The 20,720-nt window shown below is 41.7% G+C and overlaps 2 protein-coding genes across 6 annotated transcripts; one reads left to right on the forward strand and one right to left on the reverse strand.

Moving 5' to 3' along the window:
• Positions 1 to 30: 30 nt before the first annotated feature.
• Positions 31 to 10,850, forward strand: smcr8b (Smith-Magenis syndrome chromosome region, candidate 8b). The gene is made up of 6 exons (XM_085163597.1): positions 31 to 2,050; positions 4,198 to 4,610; positions 5,857 to 6,587; positions 6,965 to 7,414; positions 7,727 to 8,228; positions 9,282 to 10,850. The coding sequence occupies exons 1-6, from the start codon at positions 1,865 to 1,867 to the stop codon at positions 9,709 to 9,711; spliced, it is 2,712 nt and encodes a 903-aa protein (XP_085019723.1). The 5' UTR covers positions 31 to 1,864; the 3' UTR covers positions 9,712 to 10,850.
• On the reverse strand, positions 8,144 to 20,454 carry LOC146517261 (uncharacterized). 5 transcript variants are annotated; one of them, XM_085163607.1, is made up of 18 exons: positions 20,278 to 20,450; positions 19,737 to 19,866; positions 19,548 to 19,656; positions 19,365 to 19,458; positions 18,233 to 18,383; positions 17,997 to 18,114; positions 16,427 to 16,552; positions 16,273 to 16,335; positions 16,059 to 16,181; positions 15,824 to 15,979; positions 15,699 to 15,752; positions 14,709 to 14,938; positions 14,135 to 14,214; positions 13,869 to 13,958; positions 13,691 to 13,768; positions 13,516 to 13,620; positions 12,373 to 12,476; positions 8,144 to 8,291 (listed from the first exon to the last, which is right to left on the reverse strand). In XM_085163607.1, the coding sequence occupies exons 2-18, from the start codon at positions 19,855 to 19,857 to the stop codon at positions 8,264 to 8,266; spliced, it is 1,830 nt and encodes a 609-aa protein (XP_085019733.1). In that variant the 5' UTR covers positions 19,858 to 19,866; positions 20,278 to 20,450; the 3' UTR covers positions 8,144 to 8,263. The 5 variants fall into 5 exon arrangements, with proteins under 5 accessions (XP_085019733.1, XP_085019734.1, XP_085019735.1 ...); XM_085163608.1 differs by lacking the exon at positions 8,144 to 8,291 and adding an exon at positions 9,814 to 11,374 and having other exon boundaries at positions 20,278 to 20,445; XM_085163609.1 differs by lacking the exon at positions 8,144 to 8,291 and adding an exon at positions 11,436 to 11,790 and having other exon boundaries at positions 20,278 to 20,448.
• Positions 20,455 to 20,720: the final 266 nt, after the last annotated feature.

Raw genomic sequence — 20,720 nt, forward strand, 5'->3', positions numbered from 1 at the left:
CTGAAGCCCACTCACCTGTGGTTCAAACCCTATGTTTGTGAGGAGCAGCCTCAGAAGAAAGTTGGTTTAAGAGAAAGGTGGATTTAAAGGATAAGGGACTAAAGAGGGATGAACTTGGAGGTGGCACCAGTGCCCAGAAAAGATTAAATAAAGATCATTTTGACCTGTGTGTCATGCAAAGCTGCTCCAGTAAAACAATAAAAATATGGAGCTGGAAATAAACATAACAAGTGTCCTTTGAAATAATTTGACATGCTCTTATGTATTAACTTGTCTTTATTGACTCTTTGTTAAATCCAGAAACGAATTAAACATCCTTTTCCACATATAAAATAATCAGGTCCCATCACGCCTTAAAGACCTCATAGTACCATATCACCTCAGCACAGCACTTTGCTTTCAAACTACAGACTTACTTGAGGTTCATATGGACTTTTTGGTAAAATTGAGAAACAACTCTCCATTAGTTATGCAGCAAAAAGCTACGCTGTGTTTTTAACTGGCAACTTCCTTTTAAAAGGCAGGTTTTCTTTTCCACTGTTGCCAAGTTCTTGTTCATAAGGGGTCATCTGATTGTTAGGGTTTTCCTGTGGTAGGAACTGTTTCTAAGATTTGGTGCCAAAAAAACCTGAACTTAATAGGATTAAAAAACAAATATATTCTAATGAGGTTTCTGTAGGCTGAACTACTTCAGTCAAATTAAGTGTCGATCCTCTGTTTTTAAGGTAGTATTTCTAATATGAGCAAGCTGACTTCTATTTTAATCTCTACGCATAATTTTCTAAACCTAATGCAATGTCTTAGTTTTATTGTTCAGATTCAGCCGTGTTTTGTATTGGGTGTAGTGTGATTCAATTAATTAGAGTAATAATAGTGATAAACATTATTTATGTAAGACCTTTAAGTCCTTTGACAAATACACAAAATTAGAAAACAAAATTTGGCTAAAACCAGCCAAATATTAAAGACACAAAAAAATGCAGTAGACAATACAACAAAAGACACTGCATTATTGTGTAGACATGTTAAGTTTAAAAAAAGCGTGCTTCCATTAAAATAAACTGAACAGATAAATAAAATTAGTGGTTAGTATAATATAATTCAGGCTTTAAAACTAACAAAGCGTTAAATCAACACTGTACCACACACCGATAATGACAAGCTTCATGAACACATGAGTTTATTTTGCAGCTTGTATTTGTCAGTAGGTGCCCTCTTTAGTTGAAACCAATGACCGGAAGTGTTTATTATCGAGTCTGGCTGCAGTGCGGACCTCCCGCCGGGCTTCACATTAAAAGCACCCACTTTGACGTCTCAAGGAATGGGAGCGTCTCGGCGTCTCTCCCTGCGGCTGCCCGTCACAAGATTAAATATTTGCAAAGAGGCACAGGTCAGATATGTGACAGCGAGGCACATGTTTTAGACTCAAAGTTAGCTTGCTAATTGCGAGAAAAAGAGGAACACGTATCCCGGGAGAAGGTCGGCAAACCGTGTGACTTGAGCCCGCAGGGAACTTTCGCTTCTCCGTCGACTTTTCTGTGCTGCGTGTTTGTGGAAGCGCCGCTTGTTTGCGCTGAAACGCAGTGGTTAGGAGGACCCACATTGAAGTTTCAATCTGGTTAACTTTCAATAACATTATAGTTTTGTTGCAACAAAAAATTGCGCAGCTGTTTTTATTTTTTTACCTTCTTGGTAGCGGTTGTTGTTGTTGGGTCCCGTGTGAACAGCTGACTCACGGACTGTAGGCTGGGCGGCACCGGGACATGGCGGTGTTTGAGCCCGTAGCCTACTCTTCCTCCCCTGCGGAGTAGATCAAAGGTACTCGCTGATACCCTCCTGGGGGCTGACCCTTCACCGAGTCAAGATGATCGGGTCACCGGACCTGCTGGCCTTCACCAGCACGGAAGGCTTTGGGGGAGAGGAAGACGAGCAGGAGGCTCAGGGTCTACCCGAAGAGCTCTCTGTCCCTCGCTTCCCCTCTTCTCATCCCTGGAGCACAGCAGCACAGTTTCACAGAGACTTCATACTGGTGGCTGAGTTCTCAGAGCAGGTGTGTTTGCTTCATTCAGACAAAAACTGCTGGTTTCTTACTGTGATCGCACTTGTTTTAAACGGGATCACATGTTTTTGGGGGTTTATTTTCTGTCTATATAGTTTTAACAGGGTGGGTTCTCATAAACACTTAAAAAAGCTTCAAATAATGGGGTCAGTACACCTGCAGGTAATCCCTGTGTGCTTGATATAAAGGTGTATGAGGCATTGGAGAAGGGGTAGCTTTAATATGGTCATCTTATGTACAATCAGTCAATCATGGTATGAGCTGAGGGGCTACAGCAAGTGTGGGATAATGAAAGATTATTTTGAACTGTTATGTGAAGCTATTTTACAGTTAAATAATACAAATATGGAGCTTGTAAAGTGTCAAATGAGATACGCCAAAGTTGGACCCCCATATTTACTGATTCTCCTTCAGAAACAATAGGTGTTGAAGTATTGCAAACCCATCTGCTAAAGATTATTTTGTAAAAAAAAAAAAAAGTTTAAGTACATTTATAAATTCTCAGAAGAAAGCTAAAGACAATCCAGGACTAGGTTCATAACCCTGCTTTATCTGCATTAAGGTGCATAGGTATTACAATAGCACGGCATCACTTGTTACACACACATAATCAGGCTGCATTCTCTACAGTGCAACCATGTTTACTCCAATACAAACAATATATTTCCTGCTGTTTTCTAGATACTTATGCATCACTGTGTTGCAGCAGATAGTGAGTTGACGTTGATTCATTCAGGAAGTCTCTTTAATATTAAGATCTTTTTTTCAAGACAGAACTACTGAATGATTAACAGGAAATACTCTCCAAGTCAGTCACACAAACGAGCCACCTCTCACACAGAGGGACGCCGAATCAAAAAAGTTACAAATATTAAATTAGCAAGTGCAACTTCAGGGTTCAGTGATGAAGGATGAATAAAACACATGGCATGACATGAATACACAAAGGCAAGTAAAGAAATAATATTAAAACAAAAACAACAAATGAGGAACCAGGTTTAAGCATTTATGGTAATATTAGTCTTAATTTTGTCATCATTCTTTATTTCTGAAAAAGCATAAAAATCATCTGAAAACAACTTTCTTCTGTTTATAAGGCCATCCCTTGTAAACAAGTACATTTTAGGATGTCTGCTCCCAGCGGTATCATACGGATACACGTTCGGCAGTTTGCACCTCAGGCATGTTAAAAGCTCACGACAGTAAAATTAGAAAAAGACTCAACAAGTATTGCTTGTTTGGAAGCTTTGCCAGGAGAAAGGCTATTCTCTCTAAAGAGAACATGGCAGCAGAGCTTGTTAAGTTTGTTAGCTTTAATCTGAACAAAACGCAAGACTTCTGGAAATTTGAACAGATGAGATCAGGATGGCGATGTTTGACCGTAATGCACAGCGCCATCTTTGGAGAAAACCAAACACAGGACACCTCATACTAACTGTTAAGCACGGTGGTAGAGGGGTGGTGATTTAGGTTTGTTTCACAGCCACAGGAACTGGACTCTTTACAGTCATTGAGATGCCCATGAACTCTTCTGTATATCAAGGAATTCTAGAGTCAAATGTGAGGCTGTGTGTCTAAAAGCTAAAGCTTGGTGCAAACTGGATCGTGCAACAGGCCGATAATCCCAAGCACAGCTGCAAATCTACAACAGAACGAATAAAAAAGAGGAAAAAAATCAAGCCGTTTCAATGGCTCAGTCAAAGTGTGCACGTCAATCGAAATCTGTGATGGGACCTTACCATAGCTATGCAGAAACAAATGCCTGAAATTCTCAATGAACTGAAGTAATGCTGTTAAGAAGAGTGGAACAAAATTCCTGCATAATGGTGTGAGGGACTGATAAAGTCATAGAGGAAATAATTACTTCATGTTATTGCTGCTAAAGACGGTTCTACAAGCTATTAAGTCATGGGGTGTGTTGAGTTTTTCTCATGACTGTGAATGGCTTTTCTGTAGACTTCATCTTATTTAAGGCTCTAAGAACAGAGGGTGTGGTATGCTCCATATGTGGTAAAAGCCCCTGAATCAAGTTTGTGATTTTGGACTACCTAAATAAATCCACAAATCTAAAATTAAAGCCAGATGATTAGTGACTGATTTGATTACATCTCTACAAACCCCCTGCTCTGTGTCTCCAGGTGGGTCCATCCCCTGTGCTGACAATACCGGAGGACTCCAGAGTCCTCGGGTCATTTGACCTCAACCACTTCTCTGTTCGCATCATGTCTGTGGATTACCAAGCGTCTGGCCCCGGCCACACCCCTCCATCCTCTCCCGGCCCCCGACTCAACTTCAGCGAGGACTCCAAAGTAATCCTGGGAGATTCAGCAGAGGACGCGTTTGCATATGTTCATCACCTGACGCTGTACGACCTGGAGGCTCGGGGGATGGTGCGCCCTTTCTGCATGGCCTATGTGTGCTCCGACCAGGTGAAGCTGATGGAGAACTTTTCAGAGCTATCGACACGCTTCTCTGAGGCAGCTGAAAGCCTCAAGACGGGAAACAGACAAGCATTTTCCATTGAGCTGCAGAGAAAACTACAGGAGCTCGAGTAAGAGCAGCACTTTTTACTTTGATTAAATTGGACGGTTCTGTGCAAAACTGTTTGTACTAAAATATCCAAGCTACTTACTTCTAAATATTCAAAGTAGCTTGCAAAGAAAAGCGTCTGGACTTCTTTAAGTTACTTGAAGACGTTTCACCTCTCATCCGAGAGGCTTCTTCAGTTCTAAGGTCAAATGGTGGAGAGTCCCAGATATAAACCTGGTGGGAGTTTCCCCCCACAGAGGGACAAAAGGACCCTTCTAAATATCTTTAATTTGAGCAGATTTAGAGCGTAAATTGGAAGGAATAATGAAGACGGCCTGAAGAGAGTGAAAATGCTTCAATTTCTATCTCAGTGGTGAAAAGGGGAAGCTGTTAAAGAGGAAGCAGTCATAAGCTCAAGCATCACTTCATTTATCAAACAGGATGCTTCTTATTTTTCAGATCCTCCTGTGTGGCCTCTTGTTTATTTGGCACAGCTGCATTTAGTAATAATTTCACTGTAACTTTGAATTTCTAGCCTCAAGCCTAACCCTAACCTGAAAGGGGAAGGAGCTGGATACCACCTTCCACTAGTAATAACTTGTAATGTGCAGGGTTGGTTAGCAGGTCTAACATTAGGCCCCGCCTTCCCTGATAACCTTTTGCTAACTTTAACCTTATTTTTGTTAAAAGAACTGCATCCCCCAGCTAAAAATCAAATGGATTTTTAATGTAGGATCTTTTACTTTTACACAAATCCACTCACTTGCTTATAACACAGCTCTTCAGTCATCAAATCTCAGGGATGCTTTTATGTTTTAAAAAACATGTATAAACCCACATAAGTGTGTATTCAGAAATGTAGACTCAGAAGTATCTTGGGCATGGTTGTCATGGTAATTTTGAACTTTTAATGGTTTCTTTGAACTGTTCTTTTTTTTTTTTCAGGGTGGATGATTGTACAGCAAAAATATCTAATGACTTTAAAAAACAAAATTCAGCTGCGCAAGCTTGAATTTATTTTGGACTTTTTATAATCTCTGATACAAACAGATTCAAGCACCCCACTTGAAAGCCTGTGGGGTGCTTGAAACAGAAGGTACGTTTGGAAGACTCTTCCAAACCTTGATTATTTTGGCTAAGATTGTGGCTCGTCTTCTCAAGAAATTTAGCTTTTTCCAGAAGTTTGTAGTTCATGGCAGCCTTGAAACTGTGACACCACTGTTAGTTAATTAAGGGCTGCTCACCACATGTTACTCCCTCTGTTTCAGGTACAGACGGCTGACCCTTCGTAAGGGCGCAGAACGTCAGACAACGGTAAATGGGTTGACAGAATCTGAAGGAGAAAGTGAAGAGCTCGAAGCTGTGGAGCGTTCAGTCTTAAATCACAGAGAGCTCCTTCGTCAGGTCGCATCTTACCCAAACAGGAAGCTCAAACAGCCCGACTTCTTGCCCTATGACCCAGCCACCTCTCTCACAGATCCATTGCTGTTGGCACCTTTTGAGCCATGCTTCTCGTTCTCCACCCCCTCCTGCAAGTCAGAGCACCACCTGAAGCCACTGGAGGAGCTTTGCAACGAATACTACCTGTCTCTTACGAAGGACCGGCTCAAAGACACAGAGCGACATCTCCGTGGTGACAGAAGTGTCCTGCGAACTACTTATGCCACACAATCATTGTCCAGGAGACTAACGCTCACCAACTTCCTGTTTGAGCTATGGAGCCCGGACGATGCTGATGAAGAGGGCACTGAGGTGGAGCTGCCGAAGGACACGAGTGGGAGTAAGAGGACTGGCGGGGCGTTTCAGCCAGAACCACCAAGCATGGAGTCGTTCTTCTCCTGTGTGGAGGAGATCCCAATCAAACTGGAGGCAGCAGAAGCACATGCACTGACCCCTGGGCCTGGCACAGAGATGACGGGGAGTGTAAGCAGCAGTGACAGCATCGAAGTGCTCGGAACTGAGAAGTCGTACATGACGCAGCATGTCGCCGACAGCAGAGGTATGGCAGTGGGGGGGATTGGGTATTTTTGTTAGTCAATTCATATAAGAACAAAAATAACAAATAGTGTCTGGTTGTTGATCAAGAGTGCCAAATATATCAGAACCAGCCCACCTAAAGGTCTAATCAGGCCCACTGGGTGGCTTTCAATAAACTCTGACATGTTTGATTTTGTCTTATATTAATTAAAAACCACACATGCATACCAAACATTTGATCCTCTGCTCCTGTGTGGATGTCTGGGATTTAAGGAACAAATGATGGTTTAAAGAAATATCAATGGAAAAAAAGTCTTTCGGCTTTTCATTACATATCTAGTGAGATTAAATGCTTATTTTAAAATAAAAAAATGAAACAAAAACCTTTCTCTTCCACAGACACACCAGTCGGAATGATAGAGAGTTGCAGCAGGCGTGCAGCAGTAGATACTGGCATCAGACACCCGCGAACTTATGCAAAGCGTGCCAACAGCGAGGACAGCATTGAAGTGCTCAGCACCACAGAATCCATCCTTACCGAAGACCTCACCGCCATCACAGAGGAGGAAGCAGAGCTGCAGACTCTGAGCAACGGCTTTGAGAATGAAGAAGAACCACAGATGGAGGATAAGTCTTATAAAGTCCTCAAAGAAGAAGAGACACTGAATGCACCTGCTGCAGTAGGCGAGGATGAAAATGAGGAAGATCAGTGTTGCGTTGAAAGTGAAGAGCCTTTGGAGCAAACAATGGTTACTGATGACATCACGATCAAAGAGCAGCCAGGCGCCATAAAGATGAATCAGTTTCACAAAGACAACAGTGAAGAGAAGACCTCCAAACTACTGCAAGGTAACACGTTGTACAGCTATTCATTTCTCAAGCTCTTGTTATTACATCCATGCTATAAAACTATGAAAAACATATATTCACTTTGTCGGTATGGTTTTTATCCGTTTTAAATCAAATCTGCAGCAACACAGAAACGAATGAGAAGCTATTTTAAAAATGTGGAAAATATGCATTTGTAATCGTGGCTATCTTTACAAATTTACAGTTTATTTTTTTTCTTCTGACATAATTTAAAATTATAACGGTAAACGGAAAGTAGCTGATTACTGTAGTTTTTTTTAAAAAACATAAAATATTGTTATTACTCCACAGCTGACAATGCGATGAAGCCCTCACCTGAGGTTCACCAGAAGTTGCGGCTGATTCCTCAGGACCATGCGAACTTTGCACCTGCTTCCTACATGGCTGAGGTGGATCGCTGGTCTTCCCCCCGCCCTCCCCTGAGGCTGCTGAGTGTTGATGAGGAGTCAACACTCAGCAGCATCAGTTTCACTGAATCTTCAGAGCTCCCATCCCCCATTCAAAATATCCACAGCAACATCTGCTGGGATAAGAGGAGGAGGAGAAAGGCTGGACTCAGAGCCCTCAGGTTTATCAAGCACAACTCGTTCTCCCAGCATGCAGTGTTCTGTCTCCTGAGTGGCCGGCCACTGGTTGTCATCGGAGGAGATGAGAACCTAGTCAGGAAGACGGTGGATGCTCTGACCCTCTTCCTGCCTGCTCCTGGTCCTCATAGAAGTGCTGTGAAGATGTGTTTGACCACGCCCCTTCAGCTGACTGACCTGCTCACCTGGAGACTGATGGGAGTGCACAGGTGAGGGATATCTGCCATCCTGCTGTTTTGTTTTTTTACAAACTGTTCTCACATCGGTACTTTCTAGAGAAAAACACAGAAAAACATTACATTAAAGCTTATGATATTTGGTATGCAGGCGTTACAAACTCTTTCTGTGATGTTGCCTCTAAAAGGAGATTTGCTGCCTGAAAACAACAAAAACCCAAACTGCAGTTTAAAAAAAATGACATAGCCACTGTGATGTTACTCATTGGCTTGTGGACTTGTTTTGAGTCATTACCTTTATGGCCACTGCTATTTTTATGAACTTGGCAGTAAATATTTCGGTAACAGGGTGGCTAGTGGCTAATGCTAGGTTGCTGGTCAGCACTAACCAGATACGTGCTAACGTATAAATAAAATAATACTAAGATTTCACTCGCCAAAGCCAGAGTACAGACTTGTTAAATTACATTACAAGTCCTGTTTTTTTTTTTTTTTTAAAATAACTAAATTAAGGTAATTAAAAGTCAGCAACCTCATACCGATGAGATGTCCAGTTCATTGAGCTAAGGTTGGAGCTAGCAGGCAGCTATGGCTTATATCCACTAGTCCTCAAATTGGCCAAACCATTAATAATGCATGACTTTAAACCAAATACAGTTTAACTGGAGATCTTATAGAGAAATTTAAAAAGTATGACCCTTCCTACAGTTGTAATGAGCGAGAAGGGGACATTAGCCAAGTTTTTGTCCCAGACTGTAAACATGTTTGTCTGCTGTCAAGTTGGGTGCTTTAACTGTATATAAACGCTTTTAATCAGGTGGCCATTTAAGGCGAATGACTGCAGTTATTGATCAGACCTGGAAACATTAAGTTCTGTCACCACCTTTACAAACTGAGCAGCTGAGGTTTATGCTTTTCATTGTTTACTTGCTATGTTTATGGCTCTAGGTGTCTTCAAGTTGATCCGAAATGACAGTAAACTGACATGTGTAGAAGGCTACACCTTATTTCTTTTTTTTTCCTTCAGCTTCAGGCCATAAATGAAATTTATTAATATCACATCCATGTCATGGTTTCTTCCACCAGATCATCCTCAGCTTCTTTTTCCACCATCCTTCCTTCTCTGAGTCGCTACAGTCGTTATGTGGCTCTGCTGGACCTCGACCAGAGGACGCTGCGGTGCCCATCTTACTCTGGTTCTCTTCTCAGCAGACTGGCCAATCCTCACACTGGTATCACCCGGGGCATCACCTACCTGCAGCATCTGGAGAGTTGCCTTGCTGCGCTGGTCAATCACGTACTGGTGTACACGTTTATACCTCTTTTTAAAAATCTATGCGCGGCTAAAGAGAAGGGTAATACAGAAGAGGATTCCTGGTGCCACAGCGAATGTGATTTGAGAGTGATGAGCTATCTGTCTCATCTCATTAAACAGCGGTATGCGGGATGTGGACCTCCAGTGTTAAGATTTGCTTACAGCTCAGTGCAAATGCACAGAAACACAATGACATCATAGGTGTCGAGACGGAGAAAAAGAGAAACCCTGAATGTTTCGATGTTTCTCTAATTTTTAGGTTTGATCAACTGCTGCTGTGAACATTTTGGTACAAAAATAATGTTTTTATGTGCAGTGTTAAATATAGATTAAGGTCACATCGTTGCACTAGTGCCTCACTTGGCACCAAAACCCTTCCACATGCTGGCAGCCTTATCACTTAATGACACACGAACTTGTAATTTAAGAAAACTGAGCCTTATCTGAACACTGTGCAATGTAAGCAAGCCTGTAACCTCTATAGAGTACTGTTTACTATAGAGTACAGCATGACATCCACATGACATGTAGGTCCATTACATCATTACTTTGTAAAAACCTGTCACCCTGCCTTTAGCATGTCTGATAGTCACAAATAACTGGCAGCCTATAATTATTCTACGACTACTAATGATGATAATGTGGCCCATGCAGTAAACCTGCAGGTCTGTTGGATGTCAATGGGTTCTTGCTAAAGGTTAAACAGAAAGATCAGTACCATTTTGTTTGAACAGACAGGTAGTGCATTACATTGAATCACCAAAGTCTCAAGTGAAGCATTGGTGGAGAAGTGTACACTGTTTTGTAAAAGCTGTATGTGGTGTAAAGGTATGTGTACTTTTAAAACACTTTACCACTGAGTACTCAGGTGCTTTTTACTGCAAGCCTCATTCAAACCAGCACATTTTTCTATACTGGAGCCTTGTCACACATTTGCACAAACACTGAGGGATGCAGCAGGGCCAAATGTTTAGTATCTTGCCCAAGGACATTTGATGTGCAGGCTGGAGAAGCCAGGGAGTGAACTGATCACTAATGTTTCTTGGCTGAATTGATAATGGATTTATAGTGTTGGCATTATTATGCCAAAATGGTTAGCTTGCATGAACACCAGATTACCTTTTTTCTTTTTAATCCCTCGATTATGAATTTGTAGGATTTTTTTTTCCTTTTTCAAATTAAGCAGAAACAGCCCATAGCACTTACAATTTTTTTTTAAATTGATATGGTTCAGGTACCTCTTTTCCACTGTAGTAGTGCCAGTGTGGGCGCAGATTCTGCACCAGGAACCACAGATTTCCTTAGAATTAAAAAATAACATTTTTGTAAAAAAAAAAAAATCATTATTTTTGCCTATAAAAGTACACATTACACCATCAGTTACTGTGGTAACTAGAACTCCATAAAAGCCCGCTAATCCAACCGTGACTTTTTTTTTGTATACAGCACACGATTTGAAAAAATAAAGTGCCTTTATAAAATGACAGAGCAACAACATCCTTCTCTTTGACACTTGTACTCTTGTTTATCTTGCTGTGTAGACAAAATCATTTTATATTCAAACAGTGATTCAGCAATCTAATGCATAAAACTGTCTTTTTATTTATAAGTGTAACAAATTAACATTTTACGAACATTAAAAAGGTGAATCAATATCAAGTCTCTTGTCATCAGATGGTGAATAACAGAAGTATGTGCAGTGTACCAACACGAACTGGTGTGAGGACGCAGGTACAGTCGGACATCTGTAACAAGCTGGCGACTCTCCACAGTATTTAACCCTTTGTGGAAGGCAACAGTGCTGTAAACAGTGTTTAAGACTTCTGTAGCTCTGCAGGGGGCAAGTATGTGCAATCAGGATGCACTGGAACAAGAAGAAAAGTAATGACACCAATGAGATTCAGTCAGACACACGTGCAGTGCTGAAATGATCACATGGCTGTTAGAAAAAAAAAAATCCTTTATCAGACAATATTTCATAGTTAAAAAGTCCTTGCTTGTCCCACTTGTGCTGAGGTAATGTATGAGTTGGTATAAATATCTAGCTCTAACGCTTTTAGAGCCTCTCTTCCCTCCATCACAGACACTTATCGCACCTGCTGCATCCGCAAAGCAACTTGCATTGTGGAGGAACTGCACACACACACTCTTCACCCTGCTGCCTTCTGGCAAGAGGTACTGGAGTATTCAGGCCTCACTGCCAGACTGTGAGACAGTTTCTTCCCAAGCTGTCAGACTCCTGAACACTCAGTGACTGGACTGTCAATACCAAGCACTTATCTGCAGAATCACACACACACACACACATTCATACACCAAGTTACTTTTTGTACATTTCTATTGCACTGTTGTGTCTGTATCGTTCTGTCTGGTGTTGCACTGTCTTTGTTTTGTGTTTTTGCACACTGCACTTTATGTAGTCCTGTGTTGATTGCGTTCTATGTCATATGTTGCACCAGGGTCTTGGAGGAACGTTGTCTCGTTTCATTGTGTACTGCACAACTGCACATGGTTGGAATGACAATAAAGCCACTTGACATCACACTCCATTTTTATATTTACATTTAACGCACACAAACTTTTTTGGGGAACTGGGATTGTATTAAATCAAAGTTTTTCTGTTTCTGGAAGTTAATTTGATTAGCTAAAGGATGCTGAGATTTGTAGTGATTTATCTCAAGACTTTCAGTGGGCTGGTTTCAGTCATTATGCAAATGTACTGTTTATAAGATTGGGGAAACCTGCAGTTAGCTGAGACTGAAGAAGTCACTTGGATGAGTGACGACACGTTTCTCCCGGAAAACGCTACGTCCAGATGAACAGAATCAACTTTTGGAGATATCTCAAGACTTGTTCACATACCTGTTGTTTTCCCTCTCCTGTGCAATCCCCTGAAAGAATCTTTTCAGATGTTCTTCACTGGAGGAAAAACTTTCACAAAGCCACCTAAAGGCCCATGAATTCTCCTGCAACACAAGAAAGCTGATTAAACAACAGCACAGCCCCAGAGAATTCAAAGTGTGAAATTATAGAATCTTTTCAGTCAATAGTGACCCCAAACAAACAGACAAAGCATATAATTTTAAAGTTGTGGTGTCATATGTTTAACTGCGAGTAACACTCTCACCTAAGAGAAAGCATCCTGCATCCTAAGTGTAATAATGTCAGAAGAAAGACTTCTGTGAACAGCTGGAAACTACACACTAAACTTCAGCTGCTTTTATTAATTTGGAGAGTTATTTATCCATTACTGGTGTGTTAATCTGACCTGTCACAGGTGGTATCCATCACAGATGAGACTTGAGTGAAGAGCTGGATCTTAAACATTTCTTTAGAGAGCAGCTACAAAATTGTAGATCAAAGTAACTGAGGGAAAACAGTGTGTGCCTCCAATAACCGAAAACACGTGGATTTTATGACTCTTCCACAGTGTGTCTTTTGTTTTGTTTTTGTTCCCCCCCCCCCCAAGTCTTAAAAGGTAGGTTTTCCTCCCCACTGTTACCAATTGGTTGGGTTATCTGCATTACCTTCCAATAAATCATAGCAGGAGGTGACTATTCCTGTGATTTGGTGCTATATAAATAAAAAATGACCTGTAATCAATTTGAGAAGAGTGAGGCTGAGAGTGATTCTCTCAAACAATCAGATCACCAAGCTTTTCCATGTTTCTTTATACTGTACTTGTCTTATTTGTTATGTACGTCTGTTGTTTTGTAATTTGAGGGGGGAAAGAAAAAAAGGAAGGACATCCAGTGCCAAATGAAAAGATGCAGATCCATCCGCTGTGGCGACGCCTTGGGAAATAAGGGAGCCGCGAAAAGTACCTTTAATTATTTCTTTAGCGAGACAAAGATGCAAGAGACACTCAAACTGTCATAGTTACACAAAATTATAGCACCGTTATTGTTGCGTGTGCCAATAGAGCCCTTTACATGATATAGCTTAAGTATGTGAAAGCACAAACAGTGGCGTGGCGTCTATGGAAGGAAAGTGAGAGTTGGCTACCTTAAAGGTGTTGAGCACAGGTAGGATTGGATACAAAACGGAATCGAGGATTCTTTGGCTCAAAGCTTCCGTCACCAAGAGGAGCAAGGCCTGATCTGGATACACCTGTGAACACATTGGACTGTTTAGTTCTCGCAAATTCTAAACACTGAAGTGTAAGTGTTAATGCACTGACCTCATGCAAGGATCGTGGGATCTGCATATTGAAGCCCTTCTGATCAAGCAATATCCCTTTCACAACATCCCGCGCTTCCTTCATCATTCAGACATTGAGGAGACAAAATACAGAATGAAACAAAGCAGAGAAACATGGAGAAAGCTGCAAGTCTAACTAACAATCAAGAAGTACACACCTGCAGAAACTGCATACTGGGCATGGGTAAAGCAGTGAGTGAACCGCAAGGCTTGTTGACAATCGTGAGCAAACTGGTCCAACACCGAGACTGGATCAGAGGAGTATTAGACATGCAGTCAGACATGGGACATACTAGACAAGGTTTTAACAAGTATAAAATGTACCTAAACCAAGAAATAAAGATGGCAGATATCTAGAGACAAAAACATTTTTTAGACTTGAATGAGGAGATTGCTCAAAAGCGAAAAGGAGCTTTTAACTTACATCAGCATATACATCACTGCAGCATCCCTGAGCCCTGAGAGCAAACCTCACCAGCTCATGACGTTTCAGCGGCACAGCATCTACACACAGAGGGGAATCAGATTTCTTATCAATCCTTGTTTTATACTAAATCTTATCCTGAAGCTACGTTTACACTGCAAACCTCATTGCTTCATTTGGATATTTTGCGTTGATTTTTTTTTGTTGAACTCTTCATATTAATGTTGCAATTGTGTGGCCAAAATCAGATTCCCATGTGATCTGATTCACAGGAGGCAGTCATACAGACGCAAGCACAGAGGTCACAGTTAGTATAACTTTAAGGGGCTGTAGCTGCGATCACATGACATTATTGTGTGTGCGACATCTCTATTGAGGTGTATGTGGATGCACAGTTGAAGCTGGGAATGTGGAGTGATGGCATGAATGGCTTCAGTAATGCACTTTCAACTGAATATTTCGTGATAATTACAGTAACACTAAGAAAAATCAGACACGAACACAAAACTGACTTGGGTCACTTCTGAACTTGGTACGAACCCACCCCCCAAAAAACAAAACATCTCTGCTGGACCTTGAATAGACTCCCACGCTGCACCAGCACAGCAGAGCTCTCCCGGTTTACTGACTGGTGTCAGCTTTGGTGCAGTCGCTGTTTCAAAGACTTTGAGATAAAAGAGGAAGAGGTCCGGATTAAAGCGGGAAGCGGGAGCATTCACCGAGGGGAACAAACTCGTGAGAGCTGATGAAAAGTCTCCAGCCATGCACATGAAGTAGGGGATGAGGTCTTGTATCTGCTGAAACCTGACAGAGAAACAAATCCAATGCAGCAAGTCAGCAACATGTCACTGCTGGTGTCTTAAATATTTAAATGTTTACGATTTTAGTTTCTCTATAGATGGTAACTGCAGATTGACAGTCATTTCTGAACCTATATTTAACGAATTAATGAACTCCAGATGGGGTTTTAAACTATGAAATATGGAAGAGCTACAGTTTTCCCCTTTTTTAATTTAAAATTTATTATCCATCCTAGACTGGAAGAAGAAGATTGAAAATGTGAAGCAAGTGCAGAAGTGCCTCAAACCTCCCCTCTTCCTAATGGCCGTGGCGTGGGGGTGATCGGCTTATAGTTTTTACTTTGTAAATGTAGAAAAAAAAAAAACACGTTAAACCTACGACACTGATATCCTGATCCAGGAAACTGTCTCACTCTCGCCTGCACCTGGATCAAGGATTTTCTTACAAAGTGCCTACAAATAGTCAAGCCTGGTCCTCATCTCACCCCCAAAACATCACTCAGTGCTGGTTATGTTATTAAATCATGTACTGCCTTTTCAACTCAAGTGCATTACTCAGGACTGCCACTCCTAATGTCACTGCATCCTCAACACAACAACATGAAAGGCTTTATTATTATGGTAAATGGCACCACCGGGCCCTCTGACCACCACTAGGACTAAATAAACTAAAATAAATAAATAAATAAAACTATGCATAGACTGAATGACACAAAATGCACTTTGCTGGAAAGAAAAACAGAGGAACGTGTGCATGTACTCACTGTGCGGTGTCGTGTGTCTGGACGACTCGTAGATATCGACACAGCTCTCTGTACCTGCAGACAGAAACAACACAGTTAGACAGCTGTCTACACACAGCAAAGTGGATGAGTTCACGTATACGAACCTGCGCTGACGCTGCAGTAGCTCCGTCCTCAGCAGAATCACAGAAATCTGTTCAGCCAGGACGTCTTTCTTGCCTTTGTCCTTACGCACGCCTGACACGTTCTGCCCCTTCATCACAGACACGAGCAGGACGTCGTTCCAGGGGCGAACACACAGGCTGGAGCACACAAACGTCAAGTTATAGCAACAACATATACATGTAACAGGTATCCCTGGAGGTTAAAAGGCAAGCACACCTGTTTTTCATGTTCCTCAGCTCAGCTGGGAAATGCAGTTTCTTGCAAAACTCCTGTAGTTTGTTAATGAAGTCTGGAGTAAAATTAGCCATCACCATCTGTCTCTGTACCAATGCTATTACCCTGGTAAGCACACACAAACACAAGTAGAAGATGAATATCCAGGTGAATGAGCTACAGGTATAACACAGGAAGTGAATGTGCATGCACTTACCTCTGCAGTAACATCGTTTTAGCTGTATCAACATTAGCCATTGGAGAAGCCAAGATGAAACCCCTGTAAATGAAATAAAAAAAATATTGAAAAACATTTGAAAATGAAGAAAAAAAAGGAATGCGTGTAGAAGCAGAAATGCTGCAATGAGTACCCTGAGAAATGGAAATGTCTAATAAAGTCCTCAGCAGCCCCCAGGCTCATGATGACTGCCGCTCTGCTGTCCTGTTGATCTGCCTGGTTCAGGAACGAGGACACAAACTCAAACACCGGTGAGTAACTGGAACAAACACAACAAAAAACAAAGGAAAGTTAAAGAGACGTCCTAATATACAAGTGTGTGGACCCGTTCCAGCACTGCACTGCTAAAATTAACAGCTGACCTCACTGAAATGTTACGTCAGACTTTTTCAATTTTATATCACTTTAAATAATTACTTACAGCAGATCACAATCAGCGTGTCTACAGTTTAGAGGAGAAGTCAGTAATGCATGAAAAGAACAAGCAATAAATAAAGAAATTATTTTTAAAAAAATAATTAAAATTAAAAATACAAAAATCACAGATTTACAACCAGGCAGTCCTATGAAAAGAAACTGAAGCTTTTATAACACTATCTCCAAATACGTCCCTAAAAGCAAAAAAAAAAAAAAAGTGTGTACCCTTTCTCCAAGAATGGCTGATGTTAAGGCATCAGCTGTGTTAAACAATATTGGTCACCAGGACTCAGGGAACCAAAATTACCTCAGATGGTCTAAAGGGACATGTTTTTGAGGTGAGCCTTGGTGATCTGTAGGATGAATAACTGGTCTTTCCACAAGTTTAAGCTCATTACTGGGAATGTTCAAAGCAAAAATTGTCACAGCAACTTCCAGGCATGGACCTGATCCGTAACAAGATATGGCAGACTTGCCCCCAACCGGTCCCAGCAGTTAGCTGCCCCTTCCTGAGCTCTGTTTTGCTGCAGGTTTCTCCTGCAGTGTGAGTTTTTCCCTTCACACTGTCACCAAGTACTTGGCTTGTGAGGGGTCGGCTAATTGTAGGATCTTTACCTTACAATCCAAATCACTGTGAGGCACTTGTTGCTGTAATTTGACACTATATAACGAAAGTTTATTGAATTGACTACAATTCAAGCCCAAGTGAATATAAAGACCACTGATGGCTACTTTCTTCTTTTTTGCGTGGGTTTCACAAAAAACTGTACCAACCAGATTAGAAAGACCTACACCCGATGGAGCTCATGACATGTGATGCTCTGACCAATGACCAGAAGGAAGTGCTGAACAAGGTGATCCACGACAGTGGTTCACACTTCAATGTTGGCCTTCTGTCAAATGTCTAAATAATTATAAAAAGTTATTGTGAACTGGACTGTACATCAAAGCAGAGCATTAAGTGATTTACGAGCCAGCTGCTTGATGTATACCTGCAAGCTCAAGAAGCTTAAAAAGCCTTAAAAAGTCTGACTTGGGGAAAGTGATGAAGTTCCATGTTGAAGGTGGTGGCGGCAGTGCAGCAAAGGCAGAGGGCAGAGACAGCGGACAGCTATGACCATGCCCGTAGACAGTGTAAAAACACTGACCTGAATAATCAATGTAAATGCTCCACATATTTATAGACATATTGGGAATCTCTTACAGCTATGGATGTGTAATTGGTCCAGATGTGGCTCTTAATCATTGCAATATAGAAATCAAAATCTGAGTGTTATGAAACATACTTGTAGATGAAGCCTTGTTGGTTCTCTTGGCTCAGACCATATTCCTTTAGTGCCTCGCCTTTCATGTAGGACGAGTAGAGCGCAGAGAGCTCTTGTCTGAACTGCTGCAGCAATGTCGCTGGACATGAAGTGAAAATAAATAAATACATTAGTACATAAATACATTAGATATATTTAAAGTCACAGTACAAGAGGTTCATCTCGAGTGTCTCCTCGCATGAATTTGTTGTTTGCACCTGCTTGTCGGAGGTGCGAGTCCATTTCTGACAGGGTGAGGTTGAAAGCAGTCAGTCCTCCCAGCAGCTTCTGGTTTCTGAGGTTGCTCCAGAAGGCGCTCCTCTTGTGGCTGTTGCAGTGACAAATGCCGCTCACGCACCACATTTCACACTGGAAAACCAGCGAGAAAAGCACATCAATCACTATTTCGTAAGAGACCTCCCCATGACTTCAAGGACCTGCTGGGCACATACGGATGTAAAACGTCACTGACATAAGCTGGTGCTTGTTCATGAAGAGCTCTAAAAATCAAAACCTGAATTTTTCAATAGACTCTGAATTTAATCTGGAGTCAGTGCAGCTGGGTCAGCAACAGTGTGCCATGAGAGCTCTTGGAAGACTTAGCACTCTGATCAACCTTCAGACACTCCAGGGAGTTGTGTTTACTTAGACAACAATGAATTACAGCAATCCAGGGGTAAAGAAATAAATGCATAAATAACAATCTCCAGGCCAGAGTGTGACACAATGGGACTTGACAATATGTCTTTAGTGTGAACCACAGATCAGACATGAACACTCAAAGTGATGTTCATGTCAAATCTTGATAGAAGTTTAGCAAACAAGGCAAGGGGACCAAGAGCTTCTATTTCCTTAGGCAAAAATAAGTCAGGGGCATAAACAAGGACTTCCTCATTAAATTGGAGAAAGCTGTTTGCCATCCAACTCTTCATAGACCTATTCAGGATCTGTAGCTTAAAAAGAGAGCTGTATAACCAAAGGTCGTCAGCATAGCAGATAGCAGCGATGACAGTCATGTCATTAAAGGTGCCCAAAATGTGCTGAAGAGGGAGCAGATACAACGGAAACAATAAGAGCCCAGTACAGAACCTTATGGCACACCACAAGTAAGAGAAGTGGAAGAGGACCTGTATTCAAAATTAGCTTAAAATGAGCTGATAACACTACAAAAAATTATTTAATTCTTTATTTCCCCCCATACTGTTTCTTGATACACTGCATTTATTTAATTTTTGAGTAGGCAAGAGCAAAGAGACAAAACAAACAAGCAAAAAACCAGATGAATACAGTTTGGTGAACCCTCCAAACTGCTGGTCAGATACATTTTGTCCTGTTAACATTAACACCTACCAACGATGCCAGCTTATCGCAGATGTAGCAGAAGCACTGATCACAAATGAGCTGGTTACTGTCTACTGGCATGTTAGTCTCCAACTCTGTAGGCCTGAGCATGCCAAAGAAAAGCAATGTGAGCACCTGACACAGTAAGACGGGGGTAAAGAGCACTGATGGTCATTTCAAATTGTATCTCACGTAAAAGGGTGTATGGGACAGTCGTAGCGAGCATGAGGTAGCACATCAGCGTGGCGGGAGAAGGTCACAACCAGGTCTTCCTCCAGAGTGCTGGGAGAGGACACGCAGTCTGGAACACAGAGGCTGTTAGTGGTTAGTCATAAGATCATCCACAAACACATGGAGCAAACAAAATAAAACCGCTGGCACCTTTTTCCTTCACATCCTCCACCTCCACGATGAGGCAGGACATGTCTCTGCCATCCTTATGATCATCGTCATCATCACTACTCAGGATGATTATATCTCCACTGTCTGCTGGCGTGCACATCAGAAATGCCTGGTTAAAAAAAAAGAAGAAGAAAGAAACAGAAAAAGGAAAGCCAACCATTAGTTAGTTCACAGATGCAGACCTGCAGTATGAAATGCCTGCATGAATGTAGACTTAACCCTGCAGTCATGCAGGCTGCTAGCCCACAGGCTCAGCTGTGTGCTTTGTTGTGAGTTTCTAAACTTTAGAGGTCATACTTTCTCAATAACACTGTGTTATTCTGCAGCATGAACTGTTCCAGCCAGGCCTAACAAAGGGACAGTACGGTTTTCTTACTTTTAAGAGGACAGTTATTTATTTTTACACCTTTAGAAACGCGTAGAAAAAAAAGTCGACCTCGCGCTTTATTAGTTGCAGGCGAACGTGTAACGTAAACCACATAAATGACCGCGTCGGTACCGTAAACCATAGTTTTCTTACCTTGGTCTGTTTTACTGTTTGTGTCTAAACCGAAGTACGCTTTCCTTCGCGCCTGGCGACTGAAATTTCTGCGTCACCGGATGTGATGGCGTCGCTTCCTCTGCTGCTGTTTCCTTCTTCTGTTTTTTGCGGCTGTGTAACAGCTTCGAGTTGCATTACCGCCGCCTCCCGCAGAGAAGAGGGAAAACAATCTAATTAAGGTGAAAATCATCATCTTGTTAATACATTGCTCCTAAAAATGAAGGGAAAACTTGGTCACTCGGTCGAGTCTCTTCAACTTTTTCAGTTAGGAAGTAGAAACCATGTAAGCTACTTCTTCAGGTTAACATCAGTGTTAAGCCTGGGTTTGAGGTATGAGCTCACCACCTTCTGACCAATCAAATGTTCGTCTTCCCTCCTGTCCGACCTCTATGCTCGGACAGGGCCATGTTTAAATTCAGTTT

The sequence above is a fragment of the Neolamprologus multifasciatus genome, chromosome 6 (genome assembly GCF_963576455.1).
Source record: "Neolamprologus multifasciatus chromosome 6, fNeoMul1.2, whole genome shotgun sequence".
Classification (NCBI taxonomy): Eukaryota; Metazoa; Chordata; class Actinopteri; order Cichliformes; family Cichlidae; genus Neolamprologus; species Neolamprologus multifasciatus.

Bases quoted from the DNA above. Each gene is read 5' to 3' on its own strand.
- smcr8b (XM_085163597.1), top strand. From the start codon at position 1,865: ATGATCGGGTCACCGGACCTGCTGGCCTTCACCAGCACGGAAGGCTTT. The intron at 7,415-7,726 runs GTAACACGTTGT...ATTACTCCACAG, and splicing joins GACCTCCAAACTACTGCAAG to CTGACAATGCGATGAAGCCC. The intron at 8,229-9,281 runs GTGAGGGATATC...TTCTTCCACCAG, and splicing joins AGACTGATGGGAGTGCACAG to ATCATCCTCAGCTTCTTTTT.
- LOC146517261 (XM_085163611.1), bottom strand. From the start codon at position 19,857: ATGTGCACGCCAGCAGACAGTGGAGATATAATCATCCTGAGTAGTGAT. The intron at 15,753-15,823 runs GTTCGTATACGT...TTCTGTCTGCAG, and splicing joins CTACTGCAGCGTCAGCGCAG to GTACAGAGAGCTGTGTCGAT. The intron at 13,959-14,134 runs GTAAGTTAAAAG...CCTCTGATCCAG, and splicing joins GCAGTGATGTATATGCTGAT to TCTCGGTGTTGGACCAGTTT.